General features: G+C 34.8%; 1 protein-coding gene and 1 non-coding gene across 3 annotated transcripts; one reads left to right on the top strand and one right to left on the bottom strand.

The window, feature by feature from the left end:
• Positions 1–94, top strand: TRNAY-GUA (transfer RNA tyrosine (anticodon GUA)). The gene is made up of 2 exons: positions 1–37; positions 59–94. It is a non-coding gene; the product is annotated as a tRNA-Tyr (tRNA).
• A 1302-nt stretch (positions 95–1396) lies between these two features.
• LOC133285199 (uncharacterized) lies at positions 1397–5758 on the bottom strand. Of its 2 annotated transcripts, none has more exons than XM_061482392.1 (5): positions 5512–5758; positions 4747–5121; positions 3324–4668; positions 3089–3235; positions 1397–2981 (listed from the first exon to the last, which is right to left on the bottom strand). In XM_061482392.1, exons 2-5 carry the CDS (start codon positions 4798–4800, stop codon positions 2518–2520), a joined length of 2010 nt encoding a protein of 669 aa, XP_061338376.1. In that variant the 5' UTR covers positions 4801–5121; positions 5512–5758; the 3' UTR covers positions 1397–2517. The 2 variants fall into 2 exon arrangements, with proteins under 2 accessions (XP_061338376.1, XP_061338382.1); XM_061482398.1 differs by having other exon boundaries at positions 3324–4644; positions 5512–5757.
• Positions 5759–16036: the final 10278 nt, after the last annotated feature.

The raw sequence follows: 16036 nt of genomic DNA, 5'->3' as shown, positions 1-16036 counted from the left end.
CCGACCTTAGCTCAGTTGGTAGAGCGGAGGACTGTAGTTGGTACATTATCAAATAGCTATCCTTAGGTCGCTGGTTCGAATCCGGCAGGTCGGAGGTTTTTATTTTTCAATTCCCTTAATTTTGTGCACGTCTATGATTGTTGTCAAAATGTAATGTAAAAACTTAAAAATTTATAATTTTTTACTGGAGTGATAGAAGCCTACCATTGTCTTATTTTTGTTTTATTTTAAAAATAAAATAAAAAATTTCTATTTACATCTCCCCAAGGAAGTTTTTACTTCCTATTTACATTTCCCCAATTCCTATTTGCACTTCCTATTTACATTCTCGGAAGTTTTTATTTTTCAATTGTCTTTATTTTGTGCACGCCTTTCATTGTTGTTAAAAGTTAATGAAAGAATTTAAAAATTTATGTTTTTATTGAAGTGATAGAAGCCTACCATTATCTTATTTTTATTTTATTTTTAAAAATAAAATAAAAAATTCCTATTTACATTTTTCCAAATTAAATGCCTTATTCTAGTTATCTGAAGAAGAAAAAGCTCTCACGCGAGGCCGCTGTATTTTAATTTAAGAATTGTTAAACTTTATTCTTTTTATGTTTTGGAACTTATTTATAGGAGTTGTTAAACTCTTTTTATATTTTTGGACTTATGTCTTATATAGTTATATGACTTATATATTTTAAATATGAAATTGTTCATTGAATTTTTAAAAGTGACTTGTATATAGAATCATGTCATTTATACGATTTATGTTTATCCCATTTATTTCCGTTCCTACATAAAAACTAGATTTTGAAAACATTAACACCTGCCCTTTGTGCTATTTAATAATATAATATTACAATCTACTTTCCCCCTCTTAAAAGTTCGACATTTCTATAAACTGTTTGTTGAAAGAAAGCTTATTGTAGTGCCATTTCAGTTTTTGCTTAAGTTGATGCTTTTTCTAATTCCTGACTTCTTGTTCTTTCTGGTGTACTGGAGCTGGATTACATTTTGGTAGCTTATTCGTTTGTATTGAGTTTTGATAAACTTCGCCGCTAGACAATTATTCTATTTACCAGCAACCGCGAAAATCCTAAATCCACATTAATTGTACAATTCAAATATGATCCTTTAGAAGAGAGATAATATTTTAAGTCTAAAAGAAATGCACTAAACCCACTGTTAGTGAGCACACCAGGTTATGCTGGAATCACGTTGCAGCATATGTTAATCAATTTTTACGATAATAGTTTCTCCATATGCTCTGCATTAGCAATTCTAGATCTCTTCACAATTGAAACTATTAAGCTAAGTACACACAACATATTAATTGGTTGGTACCAAAATAGAGAAGCACCAAAAAAAAAGAATTATATGAAAATTATAAACCCTTTAAATAGGCTGTTGATTTTTGTGGTCTTCATAAGTAGGATCCTAAGATGATTCTAAACTACTCAATTAAACTTTATTTCCTTCCTGTCATTGAGAGTCGTATTGTTTCTTCTCCTAATAAGTGTGATACGTGCATTTCATCATCCATTGGTACACAACAATCTTGGAGCCAAGTCTCTCAGCACTCTTCTTCAGCATTGATTTGAAGTTAAATTCCTTTAAATATTACCACAGGTATTGGAAATTTCCCGTGGCATATTTCATTTTACTTTATAGATTCTGAGCTGATTAAATATTTTAAATATTTTAAAATACAAAAAAAAAGGAGTGGTACCAGGAGGACGCTTCCCTTCATACCATTGCAAGAACTCAGTGAGAACAGACGGAGGTGGTTGTGATCCAGCAATCAAAGCAGAGTCCAAGGCAGGAACAATATTCTGAGCAAAATGAGCGGAGCGAGTCATAGTCTCTCTTTTGAATTGATCAGTGTTGAGATATATAGTCCCACATTGGTTGTATGTGCAACTAATGTGGCCTTGGGCACTCTCATCCTTTGAGCTAGCTTTTGGAGTGGTGTATCAAAGGTTCTTTACATGGTATCAGAGCCTCATGTCCCGGGTTCAATCCTCGCCGCCCCCCACTTTCTCTTGTGGAGTTTCTTAGCACAGGTAGGCTGGGCCTGTTGCATTGTCCACTCTTCAAGCCCAATGGGCTCTCGTGTGAGGGGGCGTGTTGAGATATATAGTCCCACATTAGTTGTATATACAACTAATGTGGAGTTTATAAGTTCTTCGATACTTACAATCAGAATGCCTTGGTATTCAGATAATTTCAAATGAAAATTGATACTGTGACAACAGCAGCAATCGGACTGGTCAATTATTGTTTGGCACAGGCAAAGTCGATTTGCACAATGTTCATATAATTCATCAAACCCAGATGATCATATCAAGTTCCACACACTAAATTGGAGACAATGAAGACCCCATTACTTCAAAACTTAACAAACCAAGAGACTGTCAACGCATAGCGCACAGTTTCCTCTATGGTATGAACAAATAAAACATTGTAAAGACCCAAAAGAAAAGTTTTCTAATGAGTTTTTCCTTCTAGAGGCAACTAGCTACTTTTATTTCACCTTCTTTTCCTGTTCATGTTTTTCTGGGCAACACTTGAAATGCTTCTATGCCCTCTGGTTGAACTTGATCCTCCTTGGCCAACTCTCTTTAGTGATTTTCTGTCTAAGCTCCGCTTGCTGTTCCCAAGTGCAGCTTTGGCAACACTATCAGTGAGTATTTCACGTGCCCTCTGAGCCTTGAGGGGTTGCTTGTTCAGGTACACCAGCTTTGGAAGAAGACCACAGACTGCTTTGCTTAGCTGGTCATCACTGATGTTGCTTTGAATGGGATTTCCGAGTAGATTAAGGGCTTGGAGGGAGTTGTAGTTAGCCACAAGCTGGCCTAATGACTTTGTTGTTGTGATCTTGTTGAAGCTCAAGTCCAGAACTGTTAGCTTCAATAGCCTGTGTAACCCCTCAACATCACTTATCTTGTTCCCAGCAAGGTATAGTTCTTTGATAAGTGTACAACTTGACAACCCTGATAAATCACATAATGAATAATTGTAATGTGGAAAACACTAAAATGAAGGCTAACCAATTTGAGAAGTAAACTTCCTTTGAGCATCAACTAGTATAGAAACTAACCTTGTCCAATTCTTGAGATGCGGTTGTAACTTAAGTTCAATACCCGCAACCGGGTCAATTCTCTGAGGCCCTCAAGGGAGCTGATCTTGTTTCTTGACAAATTAAGTGTTTGAATACTCTTTGGTAGAAATCCTGGAGAGATGTGTACTGCAGATCAATGAAGAAGGGAGTCAATCAATTGAGTTGATATTAATTGATGTTGCATTAAGGCTATGTTATACTTCCAAAGTTATACCTATGAAATTGTTTGACAAATTAACAGAGCGGAGATTGGATAAGTGTGAAATAGCTGGGATGGCTTTTATGCCAATACCCGATATGTGAGCAACAGTTGAAGCTGGATTTAAAGACTGGACCACACTATTGGCATTCAAAATCTCCTTTGAAAGATTGGCATCTGAATTAGCTAACTGAGTTGTACTTCTTATCATTGATCTACCAGCATCAGGAGAAGGTGGGAAGACAATGCTTCTGGCATTGTCATCATCAAAATCATCCTCAGGAAGTTGTTGCTGAATATCAAGATCTTTCACCCATGCATCCACTCTGGCAAAGGAGGATGATTCTGTTGAGAAAGCAAACCATTGATTTTGGGGCCAAATATCTGAATTTTCATTTTGAGATCTGCTCTGCCTTTGATAATGAATACTTTTACCAATGCTGCCTTTGTTAAAGGATTCCATAGTAACTGAATTAGATGATTCCACATGTCTCAATGCCTTGCCTTGTTTTGGTTCAAGGGTGTCTGAAGAGTACCCATAGGGACTCCTTAAAGCAGCACTGGAAGGAACTAGTGTTGATTTGCTAGAAATTGTTCTATGTATATTCCTGTGGCTCCACAGGAACAACTTCCACCACAATCTTTTACTTCCAGAAGGAAGTACTTGACTTGAAGAATGCCTTTTCAACATTACTCTATCAGCACTGCAGTGACTCATCACAGACCTGGGGCTTTCAAAATTAACCATCTGATATACTGATAATTCCTGCAAATCCTCAAAAGACTGTGATGGAGGCAAGTGATGAATTATCTGCCTAAGCACATCCCTTCTTTCAAGGTTAGAGCAGGATCGCTGGAGCTTTGGAGATGCCCAGAAGTCAGCCTTGCCAATCCCAGGATCACTGACATGTCCATTTTGGATTATATCAACAGATTCAGCACTCTTTTCGCTGTGTCTATCCCTTTTATCTTCCAATTGATTGTTGGCTTGGTTTCCACATACAAGGGGATACTTTATCTCATTATCTGTGGGATCATATCCTTGTTTGGTTGCAACAGCATCATGGCTTTGGAGATCAAAATCAGAGAGTTCCCTCTTGAACGAGGGTAAATCTTCTTTCTCATCTTCCCCTTCATAAGCTTCCTCTACTTCAGCCTTCACAGGACTCTCAAGACTCATAACCCTCACACTGGACCTTGGATTTTTCTGGATACCATGGGGTACTGTAACATCAAAAGTGGTTGGCTTCAAATCACATGTCTTGGATGATACTCTTTGGTCTTGTAGTTTGGCAAGTAGAGTGTGAAAGTCCTCTTTTGAAGATTTTTCATTCCCCTGAAGAAGCAAGCAAGATAGAGACTAAAAAGCAGGTTAATCACATGGTTTATAGGAAACCCACAAAACAAAATAAGACACGAATATCCAATTGACTTTTACCTTGTTTTTCTCCTTCCTTACATTCAAAACAGAGAAGCACTTAAACATGGCCATCACAGAAGATGAAGCTTGTTCTATATCCTTTTAATTCAATCTTCTTTTCCCCTTTTGATTCCTTTGCAATTCCTATTGCCACTCACATCTCTACTTGATAGTTTAGCAGCTACCACATTGGATCAGACGTTAGCCATAATCAGTTGGAAGGGGCAGGACAAGAGATAGAACCCTCTCTGAACAAAACTGGAAACCGGAAAAGAAAAGACCAAAGCCTGTTCCGGTTGGTGAAGATATCTCTAAAGAGTTGGCCAGAGTTGTATATGCAGCAGCTCTTGCTCCTGCTCAAAGCTCCACCAATATTTGTCTCTTGGAATAGACCTACCCCAGATGAAGATCACTGATCAGATAAGCAAATGAGACAAATATTCGTCTAGGAAAATTATGGAACCCCCACCAATAAATTCCATATTAAGATCAGCATCAGATCACTTGATAAAAATAAATTAAATTTCCAAAACCCTCTCAGATCCACATATATATGCACAACACCCTTTTGAGCAATGTGCTAGGAATTCAATGATCTATAGAAATATAAACTCAACGGTTCCAAACACTTAAATGAAAAGAAGACGTCAACAATCGTTACAAGAGTCAAAAGGGCGACAAAAGCTGACCCAAATGCCTCGTAATTCTAACACAAACTTAAACAGACACTGCCCCACGAAATTTACGGCGTGAATTGTGAACATTGATGGAGAAAAGACGAACCTTTTGAAGCGGAATTGCGCCAGCTTGTCAAACCAATTAAAACTTGAAACAGTATATGTGCCTTTGAGCTGGAATTTCTGAAAAGCTTCGTAATGGGAGGGAACTAAAGTGTAGTGCGTGAGAAACAAGTGAAATTGTGAAGGTTAAGGTTGTGGTTTGTGAAGGTTAAGGTTGTGGTTGTATTCTGTTTGCAATATATCACATCACATGGGGTGGAAATGACTAGAGAAAACCAGAGGTAGTTAACGTTTTGGAATAGAAAACATACGCGCAACCAACGCGGTGTCCTCGTTCCTGTGAGGTCACGGAGCTACGTGTGCAATTGCAATGCAATAATATAATATAGCCAACCCCAGCATAAGTCAGCATAACAATTCTCTCGAAGTGTACAAGAAGCAGACAAATGTTAAACCTTCTTATCACTTTTGCTACATCCTCCGGGAAAGATATATTTATCGTTAAAAAAATTTATCACATTTACAATTAATTTAATTGTCGTTGATTTTTATCAATCTAACGGTTATAATTTATTGAAAATTATTGAATTACATTTATTAATTAATTATTAATTTCTATAAATTATAACCGTTATATTAACGGAAATAAACGGTGATTAGGTTATTTCTAAAGGTGTTAAACTTTTTTGGTGGTAAGTATATCCTTCTCAATTTTTTTATCCGTAATTAAATTAAGTTATTTTTATCTTAATTATTTGAAATTAATCATATTACCTTATTAATAGTTTTTAATTCAAATCATAAATTTGATTAGATTTGAAATTTCAATGGTAATTGATAATGTAACAGAAAAAGGGAAAAAAAATAATTCAACTGTCTATCTTAATATCTCGATTTTTTTTATTATTTTTTTTCAAAGTCCTCTCTATTTTCCATCTATTTTTAATTTTTCTAATTTTGTTCCCAATATTAGCTTTCGCCAAAAGTTTGAGACTACATGCATATAATTGTTCTAATAATTTTAGCCTAATTATTATTGTAATTACTTCAAAGGAGAAATTAGTTAGAAATGCAATGCATAAAATTCAAGTTGAGTGGATGAATTGCAAAAGTGCTTTAGGCATAATTTGTTCAACGATAAGACCAAGGATTTACAATGTTGAAGGGCCGGCTTGAGCAGCAAAATTAAAGATTTTATATCTCAGATTTTAAAAAAAATTAGAGTAAATATCATTTTTGGTCCCTAACAAAAAAATACGGTCCCCACTTTAGTTCCTTACAAAAAAAAATTAGTCAGTTGGTTCCTAACAAATTCAAAGTGGACACATTTAGTTGAAATCGCTGTCCCTCACAATTTCAAAAAAGACCTATATTAGTCCCTCAAAAGGACTAAAATAGGTACACTTTGAATATGGACCAACTGACTAATTTTTTTTTGTAAGAAATTAAAATGGGGACCGTGTTTTTTGTTAGGGACCCAAAAAGGTATTTACTCAAAAATTTATGATAATATAATTACCTATATTGAAAATAAAAATCTAAGATAATTAACTATACTTATCTATATATCAGTTTATTTCTTGAATTAATTACCAAGTAAATTTCAATTTTCCTTCGCTTCTTGTATCTCTAGTGATCTCATTTTTAGCTAAAGTATACATAAATCAATATAATTAATAAAATAACAAATCTTTCTAACGTCATTAATTAAAACCTAATAAATCTTCATTTTATCACTTTTTCATTTTCGCAATACTATTAATTCTTAATCATTTCTTTTTTGTTTTCAATCAATTAAGGCTCTTTATTTTAACTTTCTTTCTTAACTAATGAGTAACACATGCCTTGCATGGGTTTTCTTACAAAAAAATTTTTTTTTTTGGTATTCTGGTTTTCTTACAAATTTTTTTATTTTTTTTGGTAAATAGTTTTCTTACAATTTTAATTGGCTATTACATATCAAATTGAATGAATTTAATTGTATATATATGTGTGTGTGTGTTTTTCTTTATGCGATGTATGATATCTTCATCATTTTGATATAGTTAGAGTATTAAATGTTAAATATTCGCTAAATGTAGCATATAATCGTAACAATTATTTAGGAAATACGTAAAAGACTAAAAATATAAATTATAAAATTATTAAAATTATCAAACACACTATTAAATAATAAAAAAGGATGATTTTTGTAAAATACTATTTGGCCATCATCATTATTGCCACCAATATCTTACTTACGTATTAAATACAAATAACAATGTTTTTTGTGGAGCCCTCACGTCTACAAATCTAGCTATACTCCAATAATACATTTTATTTTTATCAGTTTTGTTGTTTGTGTTTTTAAGACCCTCTCAATTTCCCTTTCATTCTACAAAAACAAGTTGACAGCTTATATAACAAAAATATTAATTTTAAAAAAAGATAAATTCACAGCAATTATCTAATAAGAATATTAATTTGTTTTTCCTTCTTCTTACAATATTATAAAAAATTAATTTAACACGAAAGCTTAAACTGTTAGGTTGAATTTTTTTTAATGATTTATATTATTCTGAAGACAGTGAGAATCAAACTCATGACTTTGTGATTACCGAATCTATGATATTATATAAAAAAATTAATTAAATTATATAAAAAAATTAATTAAATCCAAAAATTTAAACTGTTGAATGAGAGCCTTTTTAATTATTTATATTAAAAATTTATTAGTTTCCAGGAAAAATCTTTTCTTCAGCCACCAAATAGAACCCATAAAAGAAAGAAAAAGAAATAAAAAATTAAATGAACCCCACATCATTTTTGAGTCAGCAAAAAAAAATCTTGTCTTAAGCCCTTAATATTATTCTCTAACAAATACTATATCGATATTTAACTCATGATTATTAATAATTCATTCTCAAGTTTTGATTGAGAATCAAACAAGGTAGACGAGTCGTCGGGCGGCGTTCATTTGAGAGGCTGCGGTACACCTGATTAGAAAGGAAACCTACTAACACGGAAGAAGCTTTCCAATTTGGACAGAGAGAGAATCTATATCAGTTTTAGGTGCATGCTTGTGGTGCTAGTGCTAGCTAGACTGCAAGTAGTTGATAATTTAACACTATGAACTAGTTTTTTTTTTTTTAGTAATAACACCATGAACTAGTTTTGATCTAATTAAGAACTTTTTGGTAATATCGTTTTAGAAAAGGTTGGATCATTCATATTTGGAGGAGAAAATTAATTAGTTTTTTTTTGTTAGTGAAAATTAATTAGTTAGGTAAACACGACATCGCCCATGATTGTTAACTGTTCAGAATAATTTCTTTTTTGTTTTTTCAAAAAAGACCACATAAACTCGTGCTACTAAGCTTTCAACCTGTGGCGGATTCAGGAATTATTATAATGAGAGGCGAAAAAAATTATATTAACTCGTCTATTCAATAACTAGTGACATTCCAATTCATTTTGGTCAATGTTTCAACATTAAATCAGAATTCAATTAGCTATTAAATTTGTTGTTGTATCGCAGATAAACTAGATAATAATCAAACTAAATATAACTGATTTAAAGTTCGACCACTAAAACTAGCCGGTCTAATTCAGTTTTTAAAATATTTTTCCATTTTAACAACCTAATTCTAATTGAACGGTTCATAAATAGGTAAAAAACTTCTAGTCAATACTTCTAGTAAATACTACCTAATTCTATTTTTTCATTTTAAATAGTTCTAGTAAATCTACATTCTGCATGTACCGGTCAAAATCTTCATTTTTCACTTCAATACTTTTCTCCTTGTATTTCTTTAACTTGGAAAATCTCTATTTGTTGATAGCTACAGTATCTTGTAATCATTCACAATGCTAATACTTTTGTACAACGTAAAGCTTGCCATAACAAGTTATATATATATATATATATATATATATATATATATATATATATATTGGTACATAACAAGTTATATATTTAACCAAGCACTATTTATATATTGTGTGTACCTGTTTAGTCTGATGCTACAACCTGCCATTGAATTAGTTTTTTTATATGCAAAATTTTTAAATAAATAATATTTTAAGGGGGGCAGGGGCCACCACTAGCCCCCAATGTAGGTCAACCCCTGCTTTCAACACACTGTTTCTTGGGAAATTATTGACGGCAAAGTACATGGGAGTCAGAAGTAGCATTTTCGCGTCGTACAAACTATTTTTACACGTCAGGCTGTAGATATAGGAGAATATTTTGGTGATATAGATGTAGGGAAAAGTATTTCTTCATTGCACTTCAAAGAAAAGAAATTACATAGAATAGATAAGAATTGCAGTAGGCTAATCTTGACAGTTTTATTTTTTGATGGAGAAAGCGGCGGGCCAAAACCAAAAAAGCTCTCCAATAGTGCACCGAAAGGGGGCTGGGGAGACAGTAAACCTTAGATCGTCTAAAATGCTCTCTCTGAAAAGAGATATATAGCATGTGTGCCGTGAGTGAGAGGTCCATTCACTCTCCTCTCTTCTTTCGAAATTCTCGAACATGATGAAGAGCTCTTAAGTTAACTAAACTAATTGTAAAAAGAAGTGTATATCTCCTTAAGTTCAAAACGATATCATTTTGAATTGTAAGATTAAAAAATTATAATGATAAAGACTAATATAATCCTGCAATAAATTAGAATTATAAAAACACCTTAATTTCTGTCCCAAAACGACGTCGTTTTGGGGTCACCGGAGATAATTTATCTCCACTGACTGAAGAAATCCTTTACTCACAGATGTATTGAGTTTTTGGTGTATTTTTCACTCATAATGTGACACGTGTTTTATTTTTTTGTCAAATCACTCTCTCTCCTCATTTTAAAATAAATTATTTATTAATAATTTATCGAAAGTAAAACACGTATCACATTATAAGTAAAAGATGTACCGAAAACTCAGTGCATTCGTCATATCGGAAAAAAATTAGTAGGTATAGTTATTAGAGGAATATTATATTTATAAATTTTTTGTTTACAAACCTACCTATGTATTTCGGAGAATATAATTGAGTAGTTAGAAGGACGAAACTAACCAACCCACTTGTCCTTATCAGAACAATTGAAGAAAGAAAAAGAATGGTGGTCCCTTTCGCCTAGGGGCATCGTGGGAGAACAATGTCGAAGACAGGGTGAAAACCTTTCGTTGGTTAATGTACTCCCTACAGTACATAGATAAATTTGTAAGAATTTGTAAATATAACATGTCCCTAGATGTTGTTCGAACAACTTCTTTTATATAAGATGCTACTACAGTTTGGTGAGGTTAGGCAAAAGAATGGAGGGAGAATAAAAAAAAAACTATTGAGGTTTTTTCTTATAATTATTTTATTATTATTGTATCAAACTTAAATTAATAATTCTAAATTATATAAGTTAGAACCCTTAATTTAATGTAATGAAATAATTGTAAGAAAAAAATTATAATATAACCTATTTCCTAACTTACTTAACAAAATTTATAAATAATTATTTTAATGGGCGAGCTAGATTCACGAACATTATTATTATTTTTCAACAGATCGTCCAACAATACTATGACCTAGTCAACTTTTCTTTGATCTTGTAATATATCTTAGGGTTATATTTATCTCATTCAACATGAGATAAATCAAATTTCTACACACACATAATAAATGTGGGTCCACCTCTATTTTTTCTCTTTCCAATTATTTGTGGGTCTCTCTTATAATTTTATTTCACTAATATAAGATAAGTAGATAATTATCTTCAATAACATAAGAAAAATATTTCCTTTTATCTTATATGTTCGCTAAGGGTGTGTATTACAACCATTATATTCCCTAGCACTGTTTCTGAAAAGAAACAATTCTTTTCTATTTATGTTCCTTAGAACAGTTTCTGAGAAAGAAAAAAGTGTTTGATAACATATTCTATTTTTATTCTGAGAATGAGAATTGTGTTTGATAACACAACAAATAATATAATAAAAAACAATTCCTATTAAATATAAAAAAAAATTGGATCATCATTTTCCTTTCCATATGGTGTGGTTGTGGTGGTGGTAGCGGCGACGATACGATGGTGGTGGTGGCAGTGACGTGGTGATGATAGTGGTGCTGGTTGTGATGACAGTGGCTGTGGCGATGGCGGTGGTAGTGGTGGGGATGGTGGTGGTGGAGGTGACGGCAATGGCTGCGACAATGGTGGTGGGGATGGTGGTTGGTGGCATTGGTGGCGGTGACATGGTGGTGGTGGTTGTGATAACATCATGGAGATGGTGGTGGTGGCGGCAGTGGCTACGACGGTGGAGGTGGTGGTAGGTGGTAGTGGTGGTGGTGGAGGTGGTGGTAGTAGTGGCTGTGACAATGGTGGTGGTGGTTGGTGGCAGCAACGGCGGCAGTGTCGGTGGTGGCTGCAACAATGATAGTGGTGGTTGGTGACAATGGTGGTGATGGTAGCGGTGGTGACAGCAGTGGCTGCGACAATAGTGGTTGGTGACATTGGTGGCGGCGACAATGGTAGCAGTGGCATGGTGGTGGTGGTTGTGATGGCATCATGGAGATGGTAGTGGTGGTGGCAGTGGCTGCGGCGGTGGTGACGATAGTGGCTGTGACGATGGTGGTGGTTGTTGGTGGCGGCGACGGCGATGGTGTCGATGGTGTCTGCAACAATGATAGCGGTGGTTGGTGATGGTAGCAGTGGTGGTAGTGGTGACGATGGTGGTGGAGGCAGTGGCGTGGTGATGGCGATGTTGGCGGTGGCAGCAGTGGTTGCGATGATGGTGGTGGTGGTTGATGGCGGTAATGGTGGTGGTGGTGGTGACGGTGATAGTAGTGGTGGTGGTGATGGTGGCATGGTGGTAGTGATGGGTGGAGGTGGTGGTGATGGTGACGGTGGCATCGTGGTGGTGGGGGTGGTTACGACAGCACTAGTGGTATGACGACAGCGACGACGATGGTGGCAGTGGTCGTGTTGGGATGATGGTGGTGGTGGTGATGATGGTAGAGATGGAAAGTGATTAAGAGAAATAAGTGTTTCTCATTTTGTGCCCGGGAACAAAAAAGCAGAAATTTTCTGATTCTTTTTTATGTTCCCCAGCGCAAAAATTAATCTGGTTCATCCTGGGAACAAAAAAATAAATCGATTTTACCAAACGAGTTTTCTATCCATTTTTGTTCCCGAGAATAGAAATTAAAAAAAAAATTGATTCCGAGAAGGTTGTGATGTGCACCAGTGTCTAGCCCACCTAGTGATTACAAGTCGGTTTCTAAGTGCCAAAGTTCAAGCTCGACATGTTCGCTAGGGGGCGTTTGGTAGAGGAGAAAAAAAAATTTACTAGGGAAATACAATTACTAGGAATATGTAAGAATATGATGGGAAAGTGAGTTTGATAGGAAAGTTAAAAAAAAGTTGTTTGATAGACCAAAATATTACTGGAAAAATTGGGCTAAATTTTCCGAATCCATATTTGGTTGAAGATAAAATATTGATGGGAAAATATAATAAAATTATCAAACTAACCTTGTTAACGTTTTTATTTTTTGATTTGAATACAAAGCATATTGTTTGCTTTTTTCAGCCTCCTACCTATCTTTTTTTCAGCACTGAATGGTCCAAGACATACTCAAGTTGGGTTATTTTTGTCAAAGATTACAACGTTAATTTTCCATATCCCTAGGAAAATTCGAATACCATTATCTTGGTGGTATTTTTAAGTTAGATTTTTGTTCTCATTTTACACTAAAAATGGATTCCTATGCAAATGATAATAGTGAAAAAAATTTCTCATATTTGCTACCAAACATGAGAGTCTTGAAATCTCACCGTGACTTTCCCATCCATTTGAAAATAATACTCCTACCAAACACTCTCTAAATGTCTAGCCCACCTAGTGATTACAAGTCGATTTCTAAGTGCCGAAGTTCAAGTTCGACCTGCCGACTTCTGAATCACTTTCGTACTAATTTGAGGGACCCTATACATGCTTGGAATTTTATTTTCTTTTCTTTTCTTCAACCGTCATACCATCCACGGAACAAAATTTGGTAGAGAGAAACCAATAGCAAATTATCGGATCAAATGGAGAATCAATTACGAAAAGCCGCCCAGTCAGAGTTCCCCACATGTTATTGTCACGATGAATAATTTGCTTCTTTTTTGTTTGCTAGCTGTTGAGTTTTCATATTGGAATTTTTATGAGGTGAAAATTACACGTATTTTTTATTAGTGAACAAAATTATAGATTTTGATGTTTTAATTAATATTATAGTTTTAGTTGCTAAAGATAGTTCAGTTGGCGTATGAGAATTGAGTAAGTGGGGATGAAAACATGTATTCAATTAACCTTAGTTCATAGGAATCTATGGGATTACCGGGGGATAATCTCAAAAAAAAAAAAAAAATAGTTTGAGTTGCTAGTAACAGCTACAAAATATTGTTACCAATGAGATGATAATTGTTATGATAAAATATTTTACTTAAGGATTTAATGTTTCTCCGGTCATTGGTGATAATTTATCTCCGAAGAAATATTAAACCTTTTTACTTAATTAATATTAGTTTTATTGTTGTTATACGGTTTTATTGTTGTTATACGGATTCATAATTTTTTTTATTTTTTTGGAAAAGTTCAAAAAAAAACTCCAATAATTTTACTATGAATCACTTACCCCTTATTTCTTTTTTTTAATTACTTTCTCTATATATATTTTTATAGTAAAATTATTGGATTCATAGTATGACGGGGTAAGTGATTCTTGCAAAATTATTGGGGTAAGTGATTCATAGTAAAATTATATTTCTATGTCGGGGTAATAGACAAACTCATCATTAATACCGTTAGAAATTTAACTAATCTATCTATTTTATCCTTCTTAGAAAAAGAAAATAGAACGAGGATAAAAAATAAAAGAAAAAATAAGGCCAAATATATTAATTAGAAACTTACAGAAAAGATTAAAAGTATAAACCTTTGATAATATTTAGGGCCTTCTATGATTCTAAAAATCCAAAGTATAAACTCGGCCTACTGGAGGTCCTAAAGTTGTTTGCATAGTAGAAACTTTCCACACACTTTGGGGATACTGTCTAATGAAGTGGCCTGATTGCACATTTAAAACATACACCACTTCTAGCCTTGCAATCACCCCAATGGGCTTTCCCACATTTATCACATTTTGGTGCAGAAGATTTATCACTGTCATTTGTCCTCTGATTACTACATCTCTTGAACTTATTAAACGATTGTCTAACTTGTAGATTTTTTCCTTTGTTTCTATCATTAGACCTCCTATCTCTCCAGGAGGGAGTAGAGCCACTTGCTCTTTTGAATTCAAGTTCTTTTGTCTTCTTGCTCTTATGTTTCAGATAAACTTCTTCTATTGCACAACATTGATTGACCAGTGTATCAAAATCCCTGATCCAATATACCAACTATTCTTTTCTCAATTTTCTCATTAAGATCCCTTTGGAACTTAGCAGCTAGCACCTCAAGATGGGCATTACTTTTCTATATCTTGCATACTTAGCCAATTCATTAAAGTTGGCCAAGTACTTATCAACAATCAGATCACCTTGTACCATATCATGAAATTTCCCTTGCCTCCTCTCCCTAGCATCCCTAGGTAAAATACTTTTCCAGAAATAAACCCTCAAATAATTGCCAAGTCATCACTTGACCTTGTACTTTCATAGGCTAAGTAGTATTAGCCCACCAGCCTGCCATTATTTACACTACCATCTATTCAGGAAGATATTTTTCAGTGTTGCAAGAGTGTCAAGCATTGGGTACATTTTTTTATCAAATGTGTAAAAAGTAACTCATTTACATTATCCTAACGTCGTAGTTATTTTCAATGTTTTAAAACTTGGCTCGATCATCGACTTGGTCGATGTAACATCCCGAGCACTGATGAGGGCGGGGAGTGATCGCCGGTGCGAAAGGGCATGGACAAGGAGCGACTCTTGACAGGCTTCCAGTGGGGGGTTACATGCATGAATGAATCGAATCGATTCACGAAAGAGAGAGATTCCAAAGGTTGTGCAGGTATAGGACTGCACAATTTGGGATAGCTTATAAGAATTAATTGGTACTACCTATGCTAACAAGATACATATGCTTTTCGGTAGCCCGGAACGGAAGAACTCCACAGTTAAGCGTGCTTGACTTGGAGCAATTCTGGGATGGGTGACCTCCTGGGAATTTTTCCCGGGAAGTGTGCGAGTGAGGAAAAAGTACACTGAAAAGTCTCGTGTTAGTATGTGGGGATAGTCATTAATTCTTGAAGTGGTCGAGCGGTACAAGTGGTATCAGAGCAGGCCTCTCTTCCAGTACAGTGTGGTTCGAGGACGAACCAAGCGGAAGCTGGTGGGCATGTAACATCCCGAGCACTGATGAGGGTGGGGAGTGGTCGCCGGTGCGAAAGGGCATGGACAAGGAGTGACTCTTGACAAGCTTCCAGTGGGGGGTTACATGCATGAATGAATCGAATCGACACCCGAAAGAGAGAGATTCCAAAGGCTGTGCAGGTATATGACTGCACAGTTTGGGATAGCTTATAAGAATTAATTGGTACTACCTATGCTAACAAG

This window comes from Gastrolobium bilobum, unplaced genomic scaffold, assembly GCF_033153095.1.
Source record: "Gastrolobium bilobum isolate Gb01-03AN ecotype WA unplaced genomic scaffold, APGP_CSIRO_Gbil_v1 utg2490, whole genome shotgun sequence".
NCBI lineage: Eukaryota > Viridiplantae > Streptophyta > Magnoliopsida > Fabales > Fabaceae > Gastrolobium > Gastrolobium bilobum.
The sequence above is the reverse complement of the archived record's forward strand: the minus strand, read 5'-3'. Positions and strand labels throughout refer to the sequence as shown.

What these genes read in the sequence shown, in the direction of transcription:
- LOC133285199 (XM_061482392.1), bottom strand. Translation starts at nt 4,800, where the DNA reads ATGGCCATGTTTAAGTGCTTCTCTGTTTTGAATGTAAGGAAGGAGAAA. An exon ending in TTTGTCAAACAATTTCATAG is followed by an intron (nt 3,236 to 3,323) that starts GTATAACTTTGG and finishes ATTGATCTGCAG; the next exon opens with TACACATCTCTCCAGGATTT. An exon ending in CATCTCAAGAATTGGACAAG is followed by an intron (nt 2,982 to 3,088) that starts GTTAGTTTCTAT and finishes GTGATTTATCAG; the next exon opens with GGTTGTCAAGTTGTACACTT.